Source organism: Ascidiella aspersa, chromosome 1 (genome assembly GCF_963924565.1).
Source record: "Ascidiella aspersa chromosome 1, kaAscAspe10.2, whole genome shotgun sequence".
NCBI classification, from domain to species: Eukaryota; Metazoa; Chordata; class Ascidiacea; order Phlebobranchia; family Ascidiidae; genus Ascidiella; species Ascidiella aspersa.
The window spans coordinates 39,300,638-39,316,841 of NC_139447.1; the positions used below are offsets into that span (position 1 = coordinate 39,300,638).

At 36.4% G+C, this 16,204-nt stretch overlaps 1 protein-coding gene across 1 annotated transcript; it reads right to left on the reverse strand.

The window, feature by feature from the left end:
* Positions 1-61: 61 nt before the first annotated feature.
* Positions 62-15,415, reverse strand: LOC146170443 (ETS domain-containing transcription factor ERF-like). Its single transcript, XM_083384053.1, has 12 exons — positions 15,133-15,415; positions 14,647-14,762; positions 13,729-13,856; positions 12,040-12,166; positions 10,644-10,755; positions 10,174-10,269; positions 8,813-9,028; positions 7,976-8,222; positions 5,976-6,197; positions 3,994-4,198; positions 2,944-3,076; positions 62-1,897 (listed from the first exon to the last, which is right to left on the reverse strand). Exons 1-12 carry the CDS (start codon positions 15,206-15,208, stop codon positions 1,515-1,517), a joined length of 2,061 nt encoding a protein of 686 aa, XP_083240179.1. The 5' UTR covers positions 15,209-15,415; the 3' UTR covers positions 62-1,514.
* Positions 15,416-16,204: the final 789 nt, after the last annotated feature.

The window sequence follows — 16,204 nt, forward strand, 5'->3', positions numbered from 1 at the left end:
TTCTCTAAAGAAAGTTGTTGCCACTCTTAGATGACGTCATAAGATGCATAGTGACGTGAGCATTAAAAGGTTTTATTAGGAAAATTAGTAAACGAGCGAAGTAGCGACGAGGGAAAGAGATAATAGCCTTGCAAGCTTACAGCGCGACTTTGTACAAAATGCGGCGCCATTTTAAACCTGGACACAAGTAAGCTGTTGCTGGTACACCGCCCTCTGGCGGACAGTATAGGTAAGCCTGTGTTTGCACTGGAGGGCGCCCGTGAGCGCTTTTAACGAGTTTGCTGATAAAGACATTCAAAGGCAAAACGATTGAATTTCAAGGCGATGATAATTGCATTTAACCAGTAACATATTCAACATGGTGTTTAACGGTTTTACAACTATTCAAAATATTTTTGAACCTTTTTTAAAAAGTTTTTGAAATTGAAAATCTTAATTTCCAAGGATGGCGGAGGGTTTTTCGGTAAAAAGATCAGCGGATGAATACAGAAAAGTCTAAAATCACGTGACATATGACGTCACTATGCAACAGTAACACGATGATATGATACGTCCAGGATGTAAGGGGACTAAAAAGAAAGAAAAAAAACGCGATTTATACGTAACAATGGCATGTCGTGACGTCACATAATTGAATTTTGGATTGCACAAGGCGATTACGTCATAATGGGGTCGATATGCTTTAGTAGATTTAGTTGCAACAAGGTAAGAAGTTGGTAAATATGACGTCACAAAGGTCTGCATTGTGACGTAGGCACTAGCAAGGTTGGCAGCTTCAACAAGTAGGTGAAATGTCAAACGAATGGGGCAGAAAAGTGAACTTGACAAAAAATAAAAACGAAAGAACAAACAAAAACGAACTGGCCCGAATACTTACAAGGGTTTGTCAATTTAGTAAAAAAAGCATAATTTACAAGGTTCGTCAGAAATGTTGTTTTTTACCAAAGCTAAAATATCTCAGTCTTACATTTTATGAAGTTTTAATGTTGAGTTTCCAATAACTACAGATGTAACATAACTTCTTGCACCAATAGCTCTTTAAAGTTTTCACTTTTCAAGGCAAGGTTCATAACTCAGCAGATATATGCTGACTCAGCAGCGGTCTTGGGACGGAGATTGTCATTTTTTGGTGTCGAATGAACTTGGCGATAAAGTTGTTGAACGGGCGGAAAAACAAGTTCGCAAGAATCAGACTGCTCAGGAAATACACGAAAGCAGCGTCAGAATATGCTTGTCTAAAAACGAGCGAAAAAACTTACTCTAAGTCGTACAAAAGCTGGATAAAAACGAAATGGCACGGAGAGGAAATTGCGGGTCGCATAAAAGCTGCAATGTGAAATCGCTGGAGACGAGAAAGCTAAAAAATGGTCGGAAAATCAAAATCCGACAGAACTGTGTGGACAAGACGGGACGAATTCCGAAGGTCGCGGGTTCAAATCCCGCCTTCGTTCGATCAAGCAATCTCTTGATTTCAAAGCTCCTAATCAGTTCCTGATCCCAGAATCGAGTACTTATCAATCCCAGAGCTGCTCCTCATCATCAACATCCACGTGTACGTCCTCATCATTCTCACTGTCGCTTAGCAACAACTCCTCCTGTCTGTTACTAGCCGAAGTATCGCTGGCCGGCATCACAGAGCCGCTATCCACGCTCATCTCCTCATCGGTGACGTCATCGGCCTTGGATGACGCAATACTGACGTCATACTTGGAAGGAGTGACGTCGTTGTGCTTTGGCGAGGGAGTGGTGTTGTTGGGAGAAGGAGATTTTTCCTCTTGCTCTTCGTCGCTGTTCCTCCCTAGGATGTCCCGGATGCTGTGTCCGCTCTTCTTGGAGCGAGGAGTGGGAGGTTGCGGAGGAGGAGGAGGAAAGAAGAAGGGACGAGGAAGCAGGAATCCTGGTGGAAGATCGAGAAGTTAAAACAGTGGCTCTTAAATTTAATACTAAGCAGAAGTACAACAACTCAGTGATATTCAAGCAGGGCTTCTGAGCCGGACTCGGGACTCTAGTGAGAACGCGTAATACTACTGGCGGCAAACTGTAAGTTGTAAAAGTGGAATGTCACATGGTTGAATGTTTTTCAACCATGAATTGTGGGTGGGTCAATTTTGACACCCATATGAGTGGATTGCAGAATAAACACCTTAATTTAGTTGCGTAAATGTGTAAAATCAAGCTGTAAAGTCGGAATCGTGACTCGATCAAATATTACATTTGACCGGAGTCGGACTCTGGTTGATTTTACCCGACTTCCCAGCTCTGATCTCAAGTGTCGCTTTAGGAGATTTCCATGTTTTTTTTGTTTTGGAAAACAACCGATGTTTATTACAACCAGACATGCAGCAAGCACGCGAGAATTGAACACTGTGACTAGTTGAGTGAAAACCCCATTGTATTTGCTTACAATCTTGCCAAGAAGTTAGAAAGTAGGCAAAAAAAAAATCGCTTAAATTATAATGCTCAAAAAGGCACGAAAATGCTAAAATAAAAAGCTAAATATTCCAATAATCCTCAAGCAAGGAAAATAAATAACAAAGCAAATTAATTTATATGAAAAGTTGAAAACAAACATTAAAACACTGCTTCCACAGTATTTTCGTTCCCCTATCGAAGTAAATCTTTCAGAAAAAGTATTTTTTCATTTTGCTTAAAACGTTTAAACTTTAGAAAAGTAAAGAAACGATTTTACAGTGATTATAAATTACATATAGATATTATCGATTCGCGCAAAAAGGCATTTACGTATAGTTAAAATACTGTAGGCAAAAAGCACTTTTTTGGAAGGAGTATGGCCACGTTTTTTCAACCCCTTAGCCCTTGAACTCGCCCCCGCTCTTCAAAATTTATTCTTCGCCCATTCCTAAATCTTGTTTTTGTCTTAGTTGAAAAATGTTTTATTTTTATTTATCGATTATTTATCTTAATAAGGGATTTGATTCTAACCTGGGGAGGAAGTCCCGAATCCGAAACCAAAAGCCGACGGTGATTTGGTGCCCACTAGTGTCGAAGGCGAGTTGAGCGACAAGCTGTGGCCAAACCGCTCTGTGACGTCACTATCGTCGTGACCATTCTGAGGCTGCGAGAAAAAGAAAAAAATGATTACTTTTATTTTTAATTAGACTATATATTGCATTTAAAGTTCAGTATTTATAAATGTAGGCTAAATTAATTGGCCAAAGTATGTCTTAAACATTCTGCATTCTTGAAAATGTTTCAATGACGTCATAAAAATTGAACCTATCAATTTCATCTATTTTGCTTGTTTAAGCATAGTCATGACGTTATTTTGTATCAGAATAAAATGCCAGGAACCGGAAATCCCCAAGTTAAAAAACAACTTGTTGCTCAACAGCGCCACCTAACTTTCAGATACTGTACAATACGGTTGACTAAAAATTCATCTTTTTTAAGACACCAATTACTTCCCAATAGGGCGGCCAAACTATAATTTACGTCATAGGTTGGAAACAATGGATCGCGAGCGGTCGGTGGTTTGTGGCAGATCTTGTCGGGCCATTGTTGGTAATAATGGCGTCAGTTGTACCCCTCCACCACAATTAAGGATCGCGTTACGAAGATGCAAATAATAGGATAATTGTGGGATGCGATGGTTTAGCAAGCAGAGATCGAAAAGTACAAGTTATATTTTAGCTTTTGTCCAAATATGTTTGCGTTTTGTGTTTGTTGGTGTTGATCTTTTGTGTGTGTTTGTTTCTGTCTTTTTAGGTTGATGATTTTCTGTGTCTGTTTGTGTGTGTCTGTTTGTGTGTGTCTTTATGTGTGTGTAGTTTTCCCAGGTAGATAGCAAAAACTAAAAACCTATAACCGTAGACGTAGACGAGCAAAATATAACTTCTCTAACAATTTGGTTAGACACAAAGTCACCGCCATCCATTTCAACAGTTTTAACAGCGTGATCATAAAAATCACATTAAAAACATCTCCCAACATATTTTACTTGTTTTATTTGCCAGTTAAGTTTAAACTACCCACCATAAATCTCAGCTTCGGTGGTTTCCCGGGCTCCAGCGAAGATTTTCGCGCGCTTTTTGCGCTCAATGGCGCCGCCTCGTCGTCGTCCTCCTTTTTGACCTTGACGTCGACCTCGTCCGAATGGTTTCGCTCGCTCTTTGCTTCGGGGCTTTCCCGGGCGTCGGCCCTGACCAACTTTGAAGTACAACCTCCATCTGAGATGCTACTGTAAGTGAAAAGTCGACTTTATTATAAGGTCAGAAGCGCCACTTGTTTACAGTTTTTGGATAAGACAAATAAAGCTATCAACCATGTTGGTGCACTTAAGTCTAAAAAAAAATGATACTGTAAGTGGAAAATCGAGGCCAATATAAGGGGTCATTACCAGTGTTGTAATGACTTACTGACGCGACTTAACTTGAATGTAAGTAAGTCACCGTTTTAAAATGAGCACCTAATTCGCTGTTTTTAAATGACTTAACAAAAGTGCACTTAAGTCAAGGTTTGTAAAATACTTGTTAAAATGACTCGACTTAAGTACGTTTTTAATGACTTGATTAAGGTGCACTAAGTCACGGTTCAAAAATGACTGATTTCGAATATTTTTTCCTCCTTTTTGCCTGATAACATGTAAAGATTGTGTTCTAGGGGCAATGTATTATTTTGTAAACCTTGTTTCAAATTAAATACAGAGGTAAAAATTGCTTCAACATTGCCTTTAAGTACAGCGGTTAAATGTTGCAAAACAGGCCAAGCCCTTGAGCACTAGACAGTAGGCAAGAAGCTGTTACTATATTTAGATTAATGTGTTTGAGGCGACGTTCTTTGAACCGCTCAATCAAGCCAGGCAAAAAAAATCGGTGAAACGTCTCACGATCAAATTTCTGCTGCTTTGGTTTTTCGAGCTTTGTATAAACGCCCGCGGCATTAAGCAGGTAAAACTTGAAATTAAATAATCCTTAGTGGCGCCTGGTACTACGACCAGACACACAACACAAATAAGAAATGTAAATATTAGGCGCTTCGCTTATATATTGACGAAAGATCATATCTCAAATAATTAAACTCGTAGCGATAATTGCTATATATGGTTGTATAGAAATGTAATATAAGGTCACGGCAACTTAGATTGACTTACATGCTGCAGTTAAATTCTGCTTATAACATACGCTGGTTGTTTAACGAATAACTCTCGCGTTAAACAACAAATACAGTACTGACGTGACGGTGTTTAAATCTTTTACTAGTTTACATAAAGTATAGGGTGAAAATAAAACAATAAATAAGGTGTTTATTATTTTAATAAATCGTCTTCAAATTAAGGTTAATTGTTTTGTTGAATTTAGACAGCAAGACCCAAAATAGTTGTTAAAAGTCAGGTGATGTTTTCAGTTAACACCCTTTTCACAACAAATTAGAATCTTTTTATTGTGCAATAAATTTAAGTAGAAATAATTTGAATATTTCCTATATTTAGATGAATGGACAACTAATAACGCTTTTTAGATAACTATGTAAACTTAAGAAAGTTGGTACGCCTACTGCCAAGAAAACAGAAAAACAATATTAAACTAAACGCAATGCACTTTAAGTCCATCGAGGTGATTAACCTCTAAACCAGGGTGGTCCAACTTATTTTCATCGCGGGCCAAAAACAAGGTTTATTTTATCTTGCGGGCCAATGTTTTTAAATTGCGGTTCTTGGGCTTATTGCTGGCAAATTATACATAGTCTAGGGCATATATACTAAATTTATGGAATGTATACCTTTGTTCAGTTACGGTAGTTATGAAATAATTTCAACACCAAAAAATTAAAAAAACAAAAATTGAAGTGATATTGCCAGATTGAACCAAAGCTGACTATCAGTTCGCGGGCCAAAAAATCTGAACTCGCGGGCCAACTTTGGCACACGGGCCTGCAGTTGGACCACGCTTCTCTAAACAAAGCAACGTTTCAAACCTTTACGACTTGAACAATCTCAATTATGACAATTGTCTCACCTTCTCTTCCTGCTCATTGGAGGTTTCTGCAGCTTGAGAATCCCAGGTCCCGGGTTAGAATCCTGGTGACGGTAAGCTCCGGGTGATAGCAGCATAGGAGGGGTGTGGGGGGTTCCAGGGGTGTGTGGGGTCAGGAACCCATTGTTGGCCTTCTCACCCTTCTCTGGAACCGGGGCTGGCTTGGGGGCCTCGCTAGATCGGGCGTGCGACTCAGTTTGTGGTCTGCGAGAATGAAAATAAATATATAAACATATATAGTAGGAATATTTAATCCAGCGCTTGTTAACCGATGCGCCGTGACCAAACGGAAAAAATATTTTTATATATAAAACATATATATTTTTTACTTTTCTATTCGGCTTAGCTCATTGATTTCACAGTTCTATCAAGATAATATGCAACTCTGAAGCCTATGTAGTGAAAAAATGCCAGCAATTCAAGAGAAATACCGGTATATTCAAAAAAGGCGCTCGTTTCGCTCGACAGGTGCGCCGCCACGTTTTAAAATGTCTCTAGGTGTGCCCTAAAGTAAAAAAAGGTTAAAAACACTGATCTAAGCCCATGCTGAGATGGTGATTATCTAAGTAGTTATTTTCTCTTATTTCCTTCTTTGCTGCAGTCTGCCTCAGCAGTTATATATTCATAGAATCAATGCACTTTTACCATGTTGAAAATAAGTAAAGGGTTGTTTGACACGTTTACAAAATCTACCTACTTCTACATGGGCTATATTCATACTACGTCTAACTTTAACCTCCAGCCATTATGCTCAATAATATCAATGTAAAAAGGTGAAAAAAGTTTCAAATTAGTTATTTTTGCGAATATTAAGCATCAATAAACGTATTGTAGTGGAAAAATGAATCGCAAATGGCCTTCTAACAGAACTATTTGGCTTGTTTAAAATTATGGTGATACTGGTACCTATTACCTCTTAAAACAACAAAACTTTAAAACTCGCGGTAAAATATTACTAAATGATTACTGATATAAACTAATTGTTTGAACAATTTTTTTCTAAATTGTAGAAACGGTGAAGATATATTAAGCAAATTTAAACTTTTTCCATTAATATAATTGTCATATTTGTGTTTTTCGAGATAATAAAACGTGCAAAAAAGTTGGGTGGAGTTAGCTTTAAAAAAGCGCTTAGCTTATAAGCCGCCACAAAAATGATAAGCACTGCTTTAATTTGTGTTTGCAATCGGCTTGGCAAGTTATTTATGTTGAAATTATGCCGCCTTTGATGCCTTTGAAACGCTTCTTTCACGATAATCTCAAACAGGAAAAGTATGGAGAAAATAATGTAACATTTTATTCCTCTAACAGTTGAACCGTCCCTTACTTCAAAATACAAGAAGTTTCCCAAACCTTTACTTAAGAATCAAATAGGAATAACACACCACCGCCAAAACATACAATTTAAACCCATTTAAATTGCACTAGGGTCGGTCATTGTGCTGTAAATTACATATTGTGCTCCTTGTATTGTTTTGCTTAGAACGATCTCAGTTTAGATGCTTTAGTATTGAGAAAGTGGCTTTATTAAGGTTAGGCCGCCAAAACTATTTCGAAAATGTTGCAGCAATGTGGACTAACCACCGCTATTAAACTAAGGGTTTAGCTGAACGTAGAAGGAATATCGAAGCCCATAAAGAAGTAGGTAACATTTTAAACATTTCTTATATCTCGTCATTTTCAACCTATATATATTTGAAACGTTTAAAATATGTTAGCTAGTTTAGCATGGGCTTTATTATTTTAACCTTCAACTAGTAATAACCTACAGAAACATTTAGATTGTTAGGTACTCTATGCACGGATCTGTAAGTAGCTCGGTCATGAATGGCAAAGTCAAAAAAGTAATGAAACATTAACTGAAGATAATACAAGCTCGTATCGAAACGTCTCAATCAAAATGATGTCGATCTACTCGACTTTTTTGACCTTGCAATTCATTATCAAGCCACATTACAGATTGTTTTTATTCAAAAACCAACCCGTGGTAAGCCTTTATGTCGTCAGAATCGAACGAGAAGAATCCGTGACGTCGTCGATTTGGGTTCAGTAATCCGGGACTGGCGGTTTGTAGAGGGCTGAAGGTGGGTGAAAATGTGGGGCTGGGTACGTAGTTCACGTATGTGGGGGTGGTGGGGAGGGAGCCGGGGTAGAGGGGCAGGGGGAACCGGAACCCTGAGGGGGTCACTGGGGCAACGTGGGGCGCGCCGGTGTGGGGGCTAGGGCTGCCTGAAAAAAGAAATTAGGATCGTTAGTTTTATTTTACTATATTTTTTTACTATACTATGTTTCACGGTTATTTTTATTGTTTTTATTGTTTGTTTGTATATATACAGTATACACTGATGTTGCCATTAACTCGACGAAATACATATTTTATAATGTAAGTTTTAAAACTAAAACACACGTAAACATATAAAATAAACAACTGTTTTGTTTTTCATTTTCCAAATCTATTCACTTTTAAAAAGGCCAATTAAATATTTACAAAGGTGGGAAAAATTAACTTGGGTTTAAAATAAAATAAAAAAATCAGTTTTTTTATTTCTATAGTATTTTATATCTTAAAAATTTGAAAAATAAATTACAAGCATCCCACACTTTAAAATATTTTTTCCAAAATCATGTAAGATTTGTTTAAAATGTTTAAATAGCTACCTACCTCTTTACGGGGTTTGAAAAAAAAAATATTATTAAAACTTAAAAAAAATTAACTAAAACTTTAAACCTTAAAACACAAATACAAATTGCAAACATTCCCTTATTTTTACAATATTCTACAAAACAAGTGTAATTATGACTTTTTCACACTAACTTACTTGATACTTGCGATAGCAGTGCAGCGACACCTGGTGTCATGACCCTGTGTCTGTAATGGCCAGGAATTACCGAGGGGTGGCACCGGTACCTGACGGCGCCGACCAGGGGGCTAATGGGCGCCCCGGCCAACAACCGACCCACCTCATCACCCTCAGATGTGGCCAAAGATTCCTCACTACCATCGCTCACAGAACCACGAAGCAAACGAGTTGCAGCTGAGAAATAAATAAATACATATTATTTCAATTTCTAAAAAAAAAAATGTGACTCTCGAGTGGATTTAAACTGGAAACCAAGCTAGGTATGGTGATTTTTCGGCAAATTTGCACGAATTGTGCAAATCAGTCTTAAAATTTCTAAATAAATTACTTTGTTTTCCACATTTGTATTTCATTTAATTGAAACATTTCTTATCTAAAGAAACGAAACTAACCGAGCATTTACATTTCTCGTATGTGTCAGCACAACATTACGAACAAAACTTACATTGTTTCACAAAATATGTGGTTTATTAAAAAGTTTGTTATATTAAGAAATTGAAAAAAGCGAAAAATTTACATTTTCGGGCAAATCAGTTTCAACTTTAGCAAAAACGCCCAAAACTCGCTTTAATGCTTCATTAAAATGCGCTGTTGTTCTTCAATTGGGTTTGGGAGAAATTGACCGCGGGTGAAATCATATTTCCTGCCATTCACTCGCTAGGAACACTTGGCAGAGAGATTGGAGCGCTTTTATCCGGGCAGAGTTATTTGAAGAATGCGGAAATGACAGAGCGGGGTCGAAGGCTCTGTGGCGTAACAATGGGGCAAGTGTGACGAAACAAATACCCGAGTTTTTGTGAGAAATATAGAAGATTGAAGCACAAGGCGTTTATTGTATTTACCGGATTGTTGTGAACATTAAAGCGTGGTTCTAAACTTGAATAGTTTCACGGAAAGTCTAAATACATTTAGCTACTGCTTCTAACAAAAAAACACATGCAATTTAAATATCTCCCAAGTGTTAAACAAAATCAATCAAAAAAACAAGTTTAAAGAGATTTAGGTGTAACTATGGGTGCAAAACTTTGTCCAGGCGTCGTTATGAGATTTTTTAAGCCTTCCTAAACCAAATATGGCTCTGAGAGATATCAGGCAACCGTAAATAACAAATAAAATCAATCGAAAGTGCGTAGTAACTTAACATTACGTTAAATAGCCATTGTTGGTTAAACCATAAAAGTGGTCATTTTAAATTGAAACGATTCGTGCGAAACAATGCCACGTTGAACCACGCTAGAAACCAGAAGTGAAAATGAGGTCATATCAGTACTACGTGACGTCATAACTTATGGGGGGTTTCGTTACGTCATAGTACTCACCCATCCGATGTGGGGCGACCGCTACAGGGGACTGTAGGGGTGATTCCTGGGGGGTACCAAATACGTCATCCTTGTTATCACCTCGTAAGCTTCCATCTGAAAGTGAAAGTGTGAAGGAATTTATCGATCGGATATTACTTGTATACGAGGAAAAGGGGTGGACAATATTTTTAATGTTTTGTACAAGAGGGGGTAAAAATATTATGCTGTACTTTGTCAAATCTGACTGGTTTATTGACGAACGATTTACTTCTATTTTCTTTTTTTTACCAAAACAACATTACACGTTATTTTCATGTTATTTTCCGATAAGCTTCTTACGATATTTTGGCGTTCGGAAATGATTAAAAGACGTCATTGCTCAAACAAGCAAAATTATTCAAATAAAATAAACAAAGGTAATGATTTTAGATTATTATGCCAACATTTTGCGTTAGCATTATTTTCCAACTTCGCCACAACCAACTTACTTTGTCTTGTAGCAGCTGCAGCAGATAGTAGCAGGGACTGTTGGTGCTGGGCCCGTCTGGTCAGGTCGGCCATGTGGGCCGTCATCGCCGCCGCCGCGCTCCCGGGGGTCATCTGTACACCAACCGTTGTCGTTATTAAGTTGACCAAAAAAATTGGAAAAAAATTGACAAAGCGTTTTTTCATCGAAAAACAAGAATTCTAATTTTTTTGGGCGAAAATTATTAAACAATTGCACTATAATAATCTCAGTAATTTTTTTATATTTAGAAAGTTAATGGGGGCAAAGTCAAATAAGTGAAAGTTTGGTGGCAAAATTACAACATTATACACAACCGTGCCTTATTCAGTAAAAGTAAAAATAAAATAAGTTTGGGTTCTTGAATAAAAGCTGGGTTAAAGACTAAAGACAAACCGTCTGTCAACAGGGATGGGCACATCAGCAAAAATGAGGCTTTTAAGAGTATTTTAACAAACAAATAATTCATTATATCTTCTAATTAAGTAGGAAAAGAAATATTAGTACAGCGTTTCATCAACGAAAAAAGCTCGTTTTGTAGAGAGATAGCCAGGCAGTAGTGTATGTGTGAGAAGATCAAGCGTGTGTTCGAAGTAGTTATATGGTAATAAAACCAAGATTAAAGCAATCGCAATGTTGACAGCAGATAACGTTCATTTAAAGAGTGTTTATTTAAGCAGCAATTTGACGACGGCCAGTAAAACTGCCTCCCACCTCCTATGCGGTTAATTGTCTTAAAACGAAAGACCTGCGGATTGGCCCCTACTACGTCGGTCAGCGGTCTGCGGTGTTGAATATTGCGCTGCGCTCACAATCGAACAATGCACAATAGCCAGTGGTATTTGGGAAACCGACTATAGAATGGAAGAAATGCCAAACCGGCGGGAAGCAATTGTAAATAGATTTTCCTGTGGTCTGTGTTAGGCCTGACGACAAAAGGGGGATGCGGAGAAGATAGCTGGATTTATATTACACGACGGTGTGCGTTGCTTAAAGCGCATTTAAAACGCACGCTTCATATTTTTACTTGAATTGTTTCAAGTTTTTAATGCAGTTTTATTACCAGATTTAGAAAAACGCTAGGCTACACCCAATCCAAGCATTATAGGCGTAAATTCCTAATTATAAACTATTTTATTGGAATTTTATTTTATGATGCTTGTAAATGCGAGTTTTTCATCACATGTTTCTAGCAATGGTATGAATAACTTAATGAAGACACTGTAGGCAAAAATGCAATTTTTATAAATAAAAATCTACACTTTTTACCTTATTTTTACTTTTCTATTAAAAATCGTAAAAAAGGGGTGGCATATCAAAATGTTTTGGAACCTACATTAGTAACAACTTTATGCGACGATTTGCCATTGGTGACTTACGTGGTGGTTTGGTGGGTGTGGCAGGGGCGGGGTCAGTCCGCTTGGAGCCGAAAGTTCTCGAAAGTTGAACTGGTAAGTGAAACGCTTGCCCTTGGTCTTGTAAAGAATACGCTTGTTGTAGTAATACCTGGAAAAAAACAATTTATCAGGAATATTTATTATATGGGCCGAAAATTCATTTTCCATGAGCTTATAATTGTTATTGCGTTTTCTGAAAACTGATAACTTAAATGGCATTTTTACTTTATTTATTTCTACACATATCTACATAATGGAAACCCTAAACACATCAACCGAATTTGTCTATCAAGGCAGCCTAGAAAACCACCAGCCTGAAGAGAGGTTTGAACGCATGGCTGGATCAAATTTGCTGTACATTATGTTTTGTGTATACATGTGCTACGTATCTTTTAAATGTGCACTATTAAGATTTAATCCGTTCACTAAATATACCAGCAACTTATAAAGACTTCACCAAGTGCCTTCTGAAAAGGCTTTTGCAAAATAAATATTGATACTTTCACAATTTGATATCCTAACTAAAATGAAAAAAGTATTTCTGGTGCATAAGCAAAACATACAATATTTAAAAACTATTTTGGTGCTTATGTTAAGAATTGAATTACAGAACCATTAATTGTGTAAGAAAATAGAAAAAATGCAAGTATTGTTGCTTCTTTGCAAATTTGTGTTCTTAAAATTAAGAAAGCATTGTTTAATTTAATAACTGTTAAGTGTGCATTAAACAGTTAGCACATTAGCCCATTAATACAATGGGCTACAAATTAATTAATGGCCCAACCAGAAGTTGTGACATCTAGGTGAAATTCCAAAGCTGGGCACACCTAGCTAAACCAACAGAGACCTGGCGTTATCTGCCTGATGTGAGCAGCCATTCTCCATACAAGGCAAGCACAAAAAGCACAGCTAAAATAGAATGTGGCTGACTGGGAGAAGAGCTACCATTATACCACACCAAGCCATGTTTGCTGAATAGGATTTTGTCAAATATTTGGCTTAAAATTTTTTGTTGTACTTAGTTCTGACATGCAAGGATCAATATGCCACAAAAAAACTATTGATTTACAGTCTCTATTAACTTGTAGTAGCCATATATGCTGACTAGGCATGTTTTAGGTTTGAATAGCAACGATTTTCAACAATACTTTACTGTGGATTTTTCTCATTGTTACCCAAAAAAGTCAACATTTGTTTAATTAATTTGACTAATATAGTATCATGGGCATCTTTTGCAAGGTTCCAAATCATGTATTCAAATAAATTTGGTTAATAAACTGGGGCACTTCATAAAAATAAAAACAACAAAATTCTACTTGCTATTAAACATTGTTTGAAAAGTTGTAAATCTGCATACAGTGCTTCTTAACCCATCGTTTGAAACTATAATTTTCGCGCTATTTGGTGTTTTTGGTTTGTTAATTGTATTTGTTGGTTAGATTTGAGTCTAAAACAAGATTTTTTCAAGATTTAAGAAGATTGCCGAAGTACAATAGGCAATTTAAAGACAAGACTCTTAAATTTAGCATGTTTTACCATGTTTAATTCACTTTAATCCTACAAGAAATTTAATTGGGTCATCAAAGCTTTACTGCTATAATACTTTCGCTTGGTAGTTGGGTGGACGTGAAATAGGTTGAAGAACACTGGTTCAATTAATGAGCTATTTACCTCAAAGCTCTGCTGAGTTTGTCGTAGTTCATGTGTGGTTTGCATTTTCTCATTCCCCAAAGCTTGGCAACTTCGTCGGGGTCTTTGATCACAAACTCACCATATTCACCCTGCCACGCAATGATGTCCTGCAAACATGGAAATTAAACACTGGGTTAAGATATTAATACAACCTGTAAAGCTCTTGTACAGGGGTAGGCTGTTATTTTCGAGCTGGGTCACTTTAGAATAAAAATTCTTTTTAAAAAAGGGTCAATCTTAGGTTCTGAAGTGCATATTATATGAAGAGTGGATCTTTAAGGCAAAAAAGATAGAGGGATAGTATTACATGAAATTTTTTTTATGAAAATAAGCCACAAGTTGCATCAAATTGCTTGACAGGCAATAGTTTTCCAGGGTCGAAAAAAACAATTGGTAATGTGGCCGTCAACAAACTGCCTTCAAATAATACTAGAGAACAATAATTGAATACTAAAGGGTTCGATTACATATATACAAACAGATAAAAAAGCAACTTTTTAGTAGGCTTAGAAAAATTACACTGAAAGCACAGAAAAAAATTTCACAGCATATTGAGTATCTACTATAAAAGACAGTCTGTTTATCACAATATCCTAGAATTGGGCATGAAATAGGCACCTTAAAAGTAGAGATAGACCGATATATCGGTTTACCGATTATATCGGCCGATATTTGGCTTCTACCAATATATCGGTATCAGTAAATGTAGGCCGATATTTTGGCCGATATTTTAGTACAAAAATATGATATAATTTTTCCTGTACAACAAACTGAAAAATTGTAAAAAATCGGGTATCGGTATCGGTCCAAAAAATGAATATCGGTCGATCTCTACTTAAAAGTGAAAAATATACCAATGTAAGCGCCATTATAAACATTAGTGTGAAACTAGTTTACCTGGTATTGCTCATCTTGCAAGAGTTCCAAGATAAAATGCCACAACTGAACTTGTCGACTACCCGGAGCAGATTCGGACTTGAACGCCCATTCCGGGATAGTTGTCTGGCTGTTCCCTAAAACATGAAGAAAAACAAAAAATGTCACATGAGTGCAGTATAAAGTGTCACGAAAGTGTGAATTTTTTTTAAAATCGCTTTTTTTTTATTTTAGTTTGGTAATTTTTTTCACTCTAACCATACAAGCCTCTTTTTATATTAAAATCAACCAATTATAATTAAAAAAAGCTATATGAACCAATTACATAACAGTATTTTCTATTCAAAAAGCCAATATTCCTAAATGTTACTTTTATAAACCTTCTAGGATAGTTCCTTAAGTTGAAGGGATTACTATTATGAACAAATTTTCCTAATTTATTTATCAGGCCAATATCCATCACATGTTTTACATATAATTAATAATGACTTTTAAAGTCAACAGTACCTGCTCTCCATACGTTGGAACTTGGTGGTGGACGTTGTTTTATTGGATCCACGTACGCACAATGCATCTTCAGCATCGGAACTTAAGTTGCTGCGACGATGAAGTGAGTGAAACCGTTGCAGTCAGAACATAATCCAAATGTTTAATTTAGTATAAAAATAGCCTTATATTAAAAGCCAGATGAAGAGCTGAAAATCAAAGGAGAATGGTAAAATAAAATTCCTGTAAAAGTTTTAGTAATATCTAGCTCAAATAAATATAATTGAAAGCGAATATTTTAAAAGTAATAACCAAAAAAAATTCGAGCATAAGGGTAGGAGGTTGTAGTAAGAATATCAAAGGTTATACAGAAGTAAGTAGCATTTGGTTTCAAAAAACTTTATTCATGTTCAACATTTCAACAAAAACACTTTATGTATCTAAAATCCTTGTTAGTTAAAGCATAGCAACTTCAAAATTGCTATCAAGGTTTGTGTACAATGTCAACCTGTTGCAGAAACCTGTAGCATAACAGGAACAGCTCACCAAAGCAGCTCATGCTTCTCCACAAGTGTATTGTTCTTGCGTCAAATTACTTCCTAAGTTTTAAGTATTCCTCCCCACACATAATCATCCCTATCCGCTTTAACATCCGAACAAGCTCCTTGCAACAACAATGCACCGCTAGAACACCTTACCTTTGTTATCTAAACAGTTCACACATTTTACCACAAGCTTTTACTAGAGCAGAACAATGTTTATCTTATTTTTTTATAATATCTAATTAAATGAATTACACTTGTAAGACATTCCAGATATTCCAACTCTTAACAGCTTGTCAAAACAAGGATATTTAGATCCTTATTTTTAAAGAAACAACACTTTATATTATTATATAGCGAAAATTCCATAAAATTACTAAAACTAACAAGATGCCTGTTCTGCTAATATTATACTGGTGAACATTTTTGGGTAAAATTACACTAACACATAAATTAATTATACACCAACAAGTTAGTTAATGATCATTTATATACCAATACAAAAATACATAAGTCATCATTTTGTACATCATATGACCTACAAAATTCAC

What these genes read in the sequence shown, in the direction of transcription:
- LOC146170443 (XM_083384053.1), bottom strand. Translation starts at nt 15,208, where the DNA reads ATGCTGAAGATGCATTGTGCGTACGTGGATCCAATAAAACAACGTCCA. An exon ending in ACTGCTATCGCAAGTATCAA is followed by an intron (nt 8,223 to 8,812) that starts GTAAGTTAGTGT and finishes TTCTTTTTTCAG; the next exon opens with GCAGCCCTAGCCCCCACACC. An exon ending in CCAATGAGCAGGAAGAGAAG is followed by an intron (nt 4,199 to 5,975) that starts GTGAGACAATTG and finishes TTTCACTTACAG; the next exon opens with TAGCATCTCAGATGGAGGTT.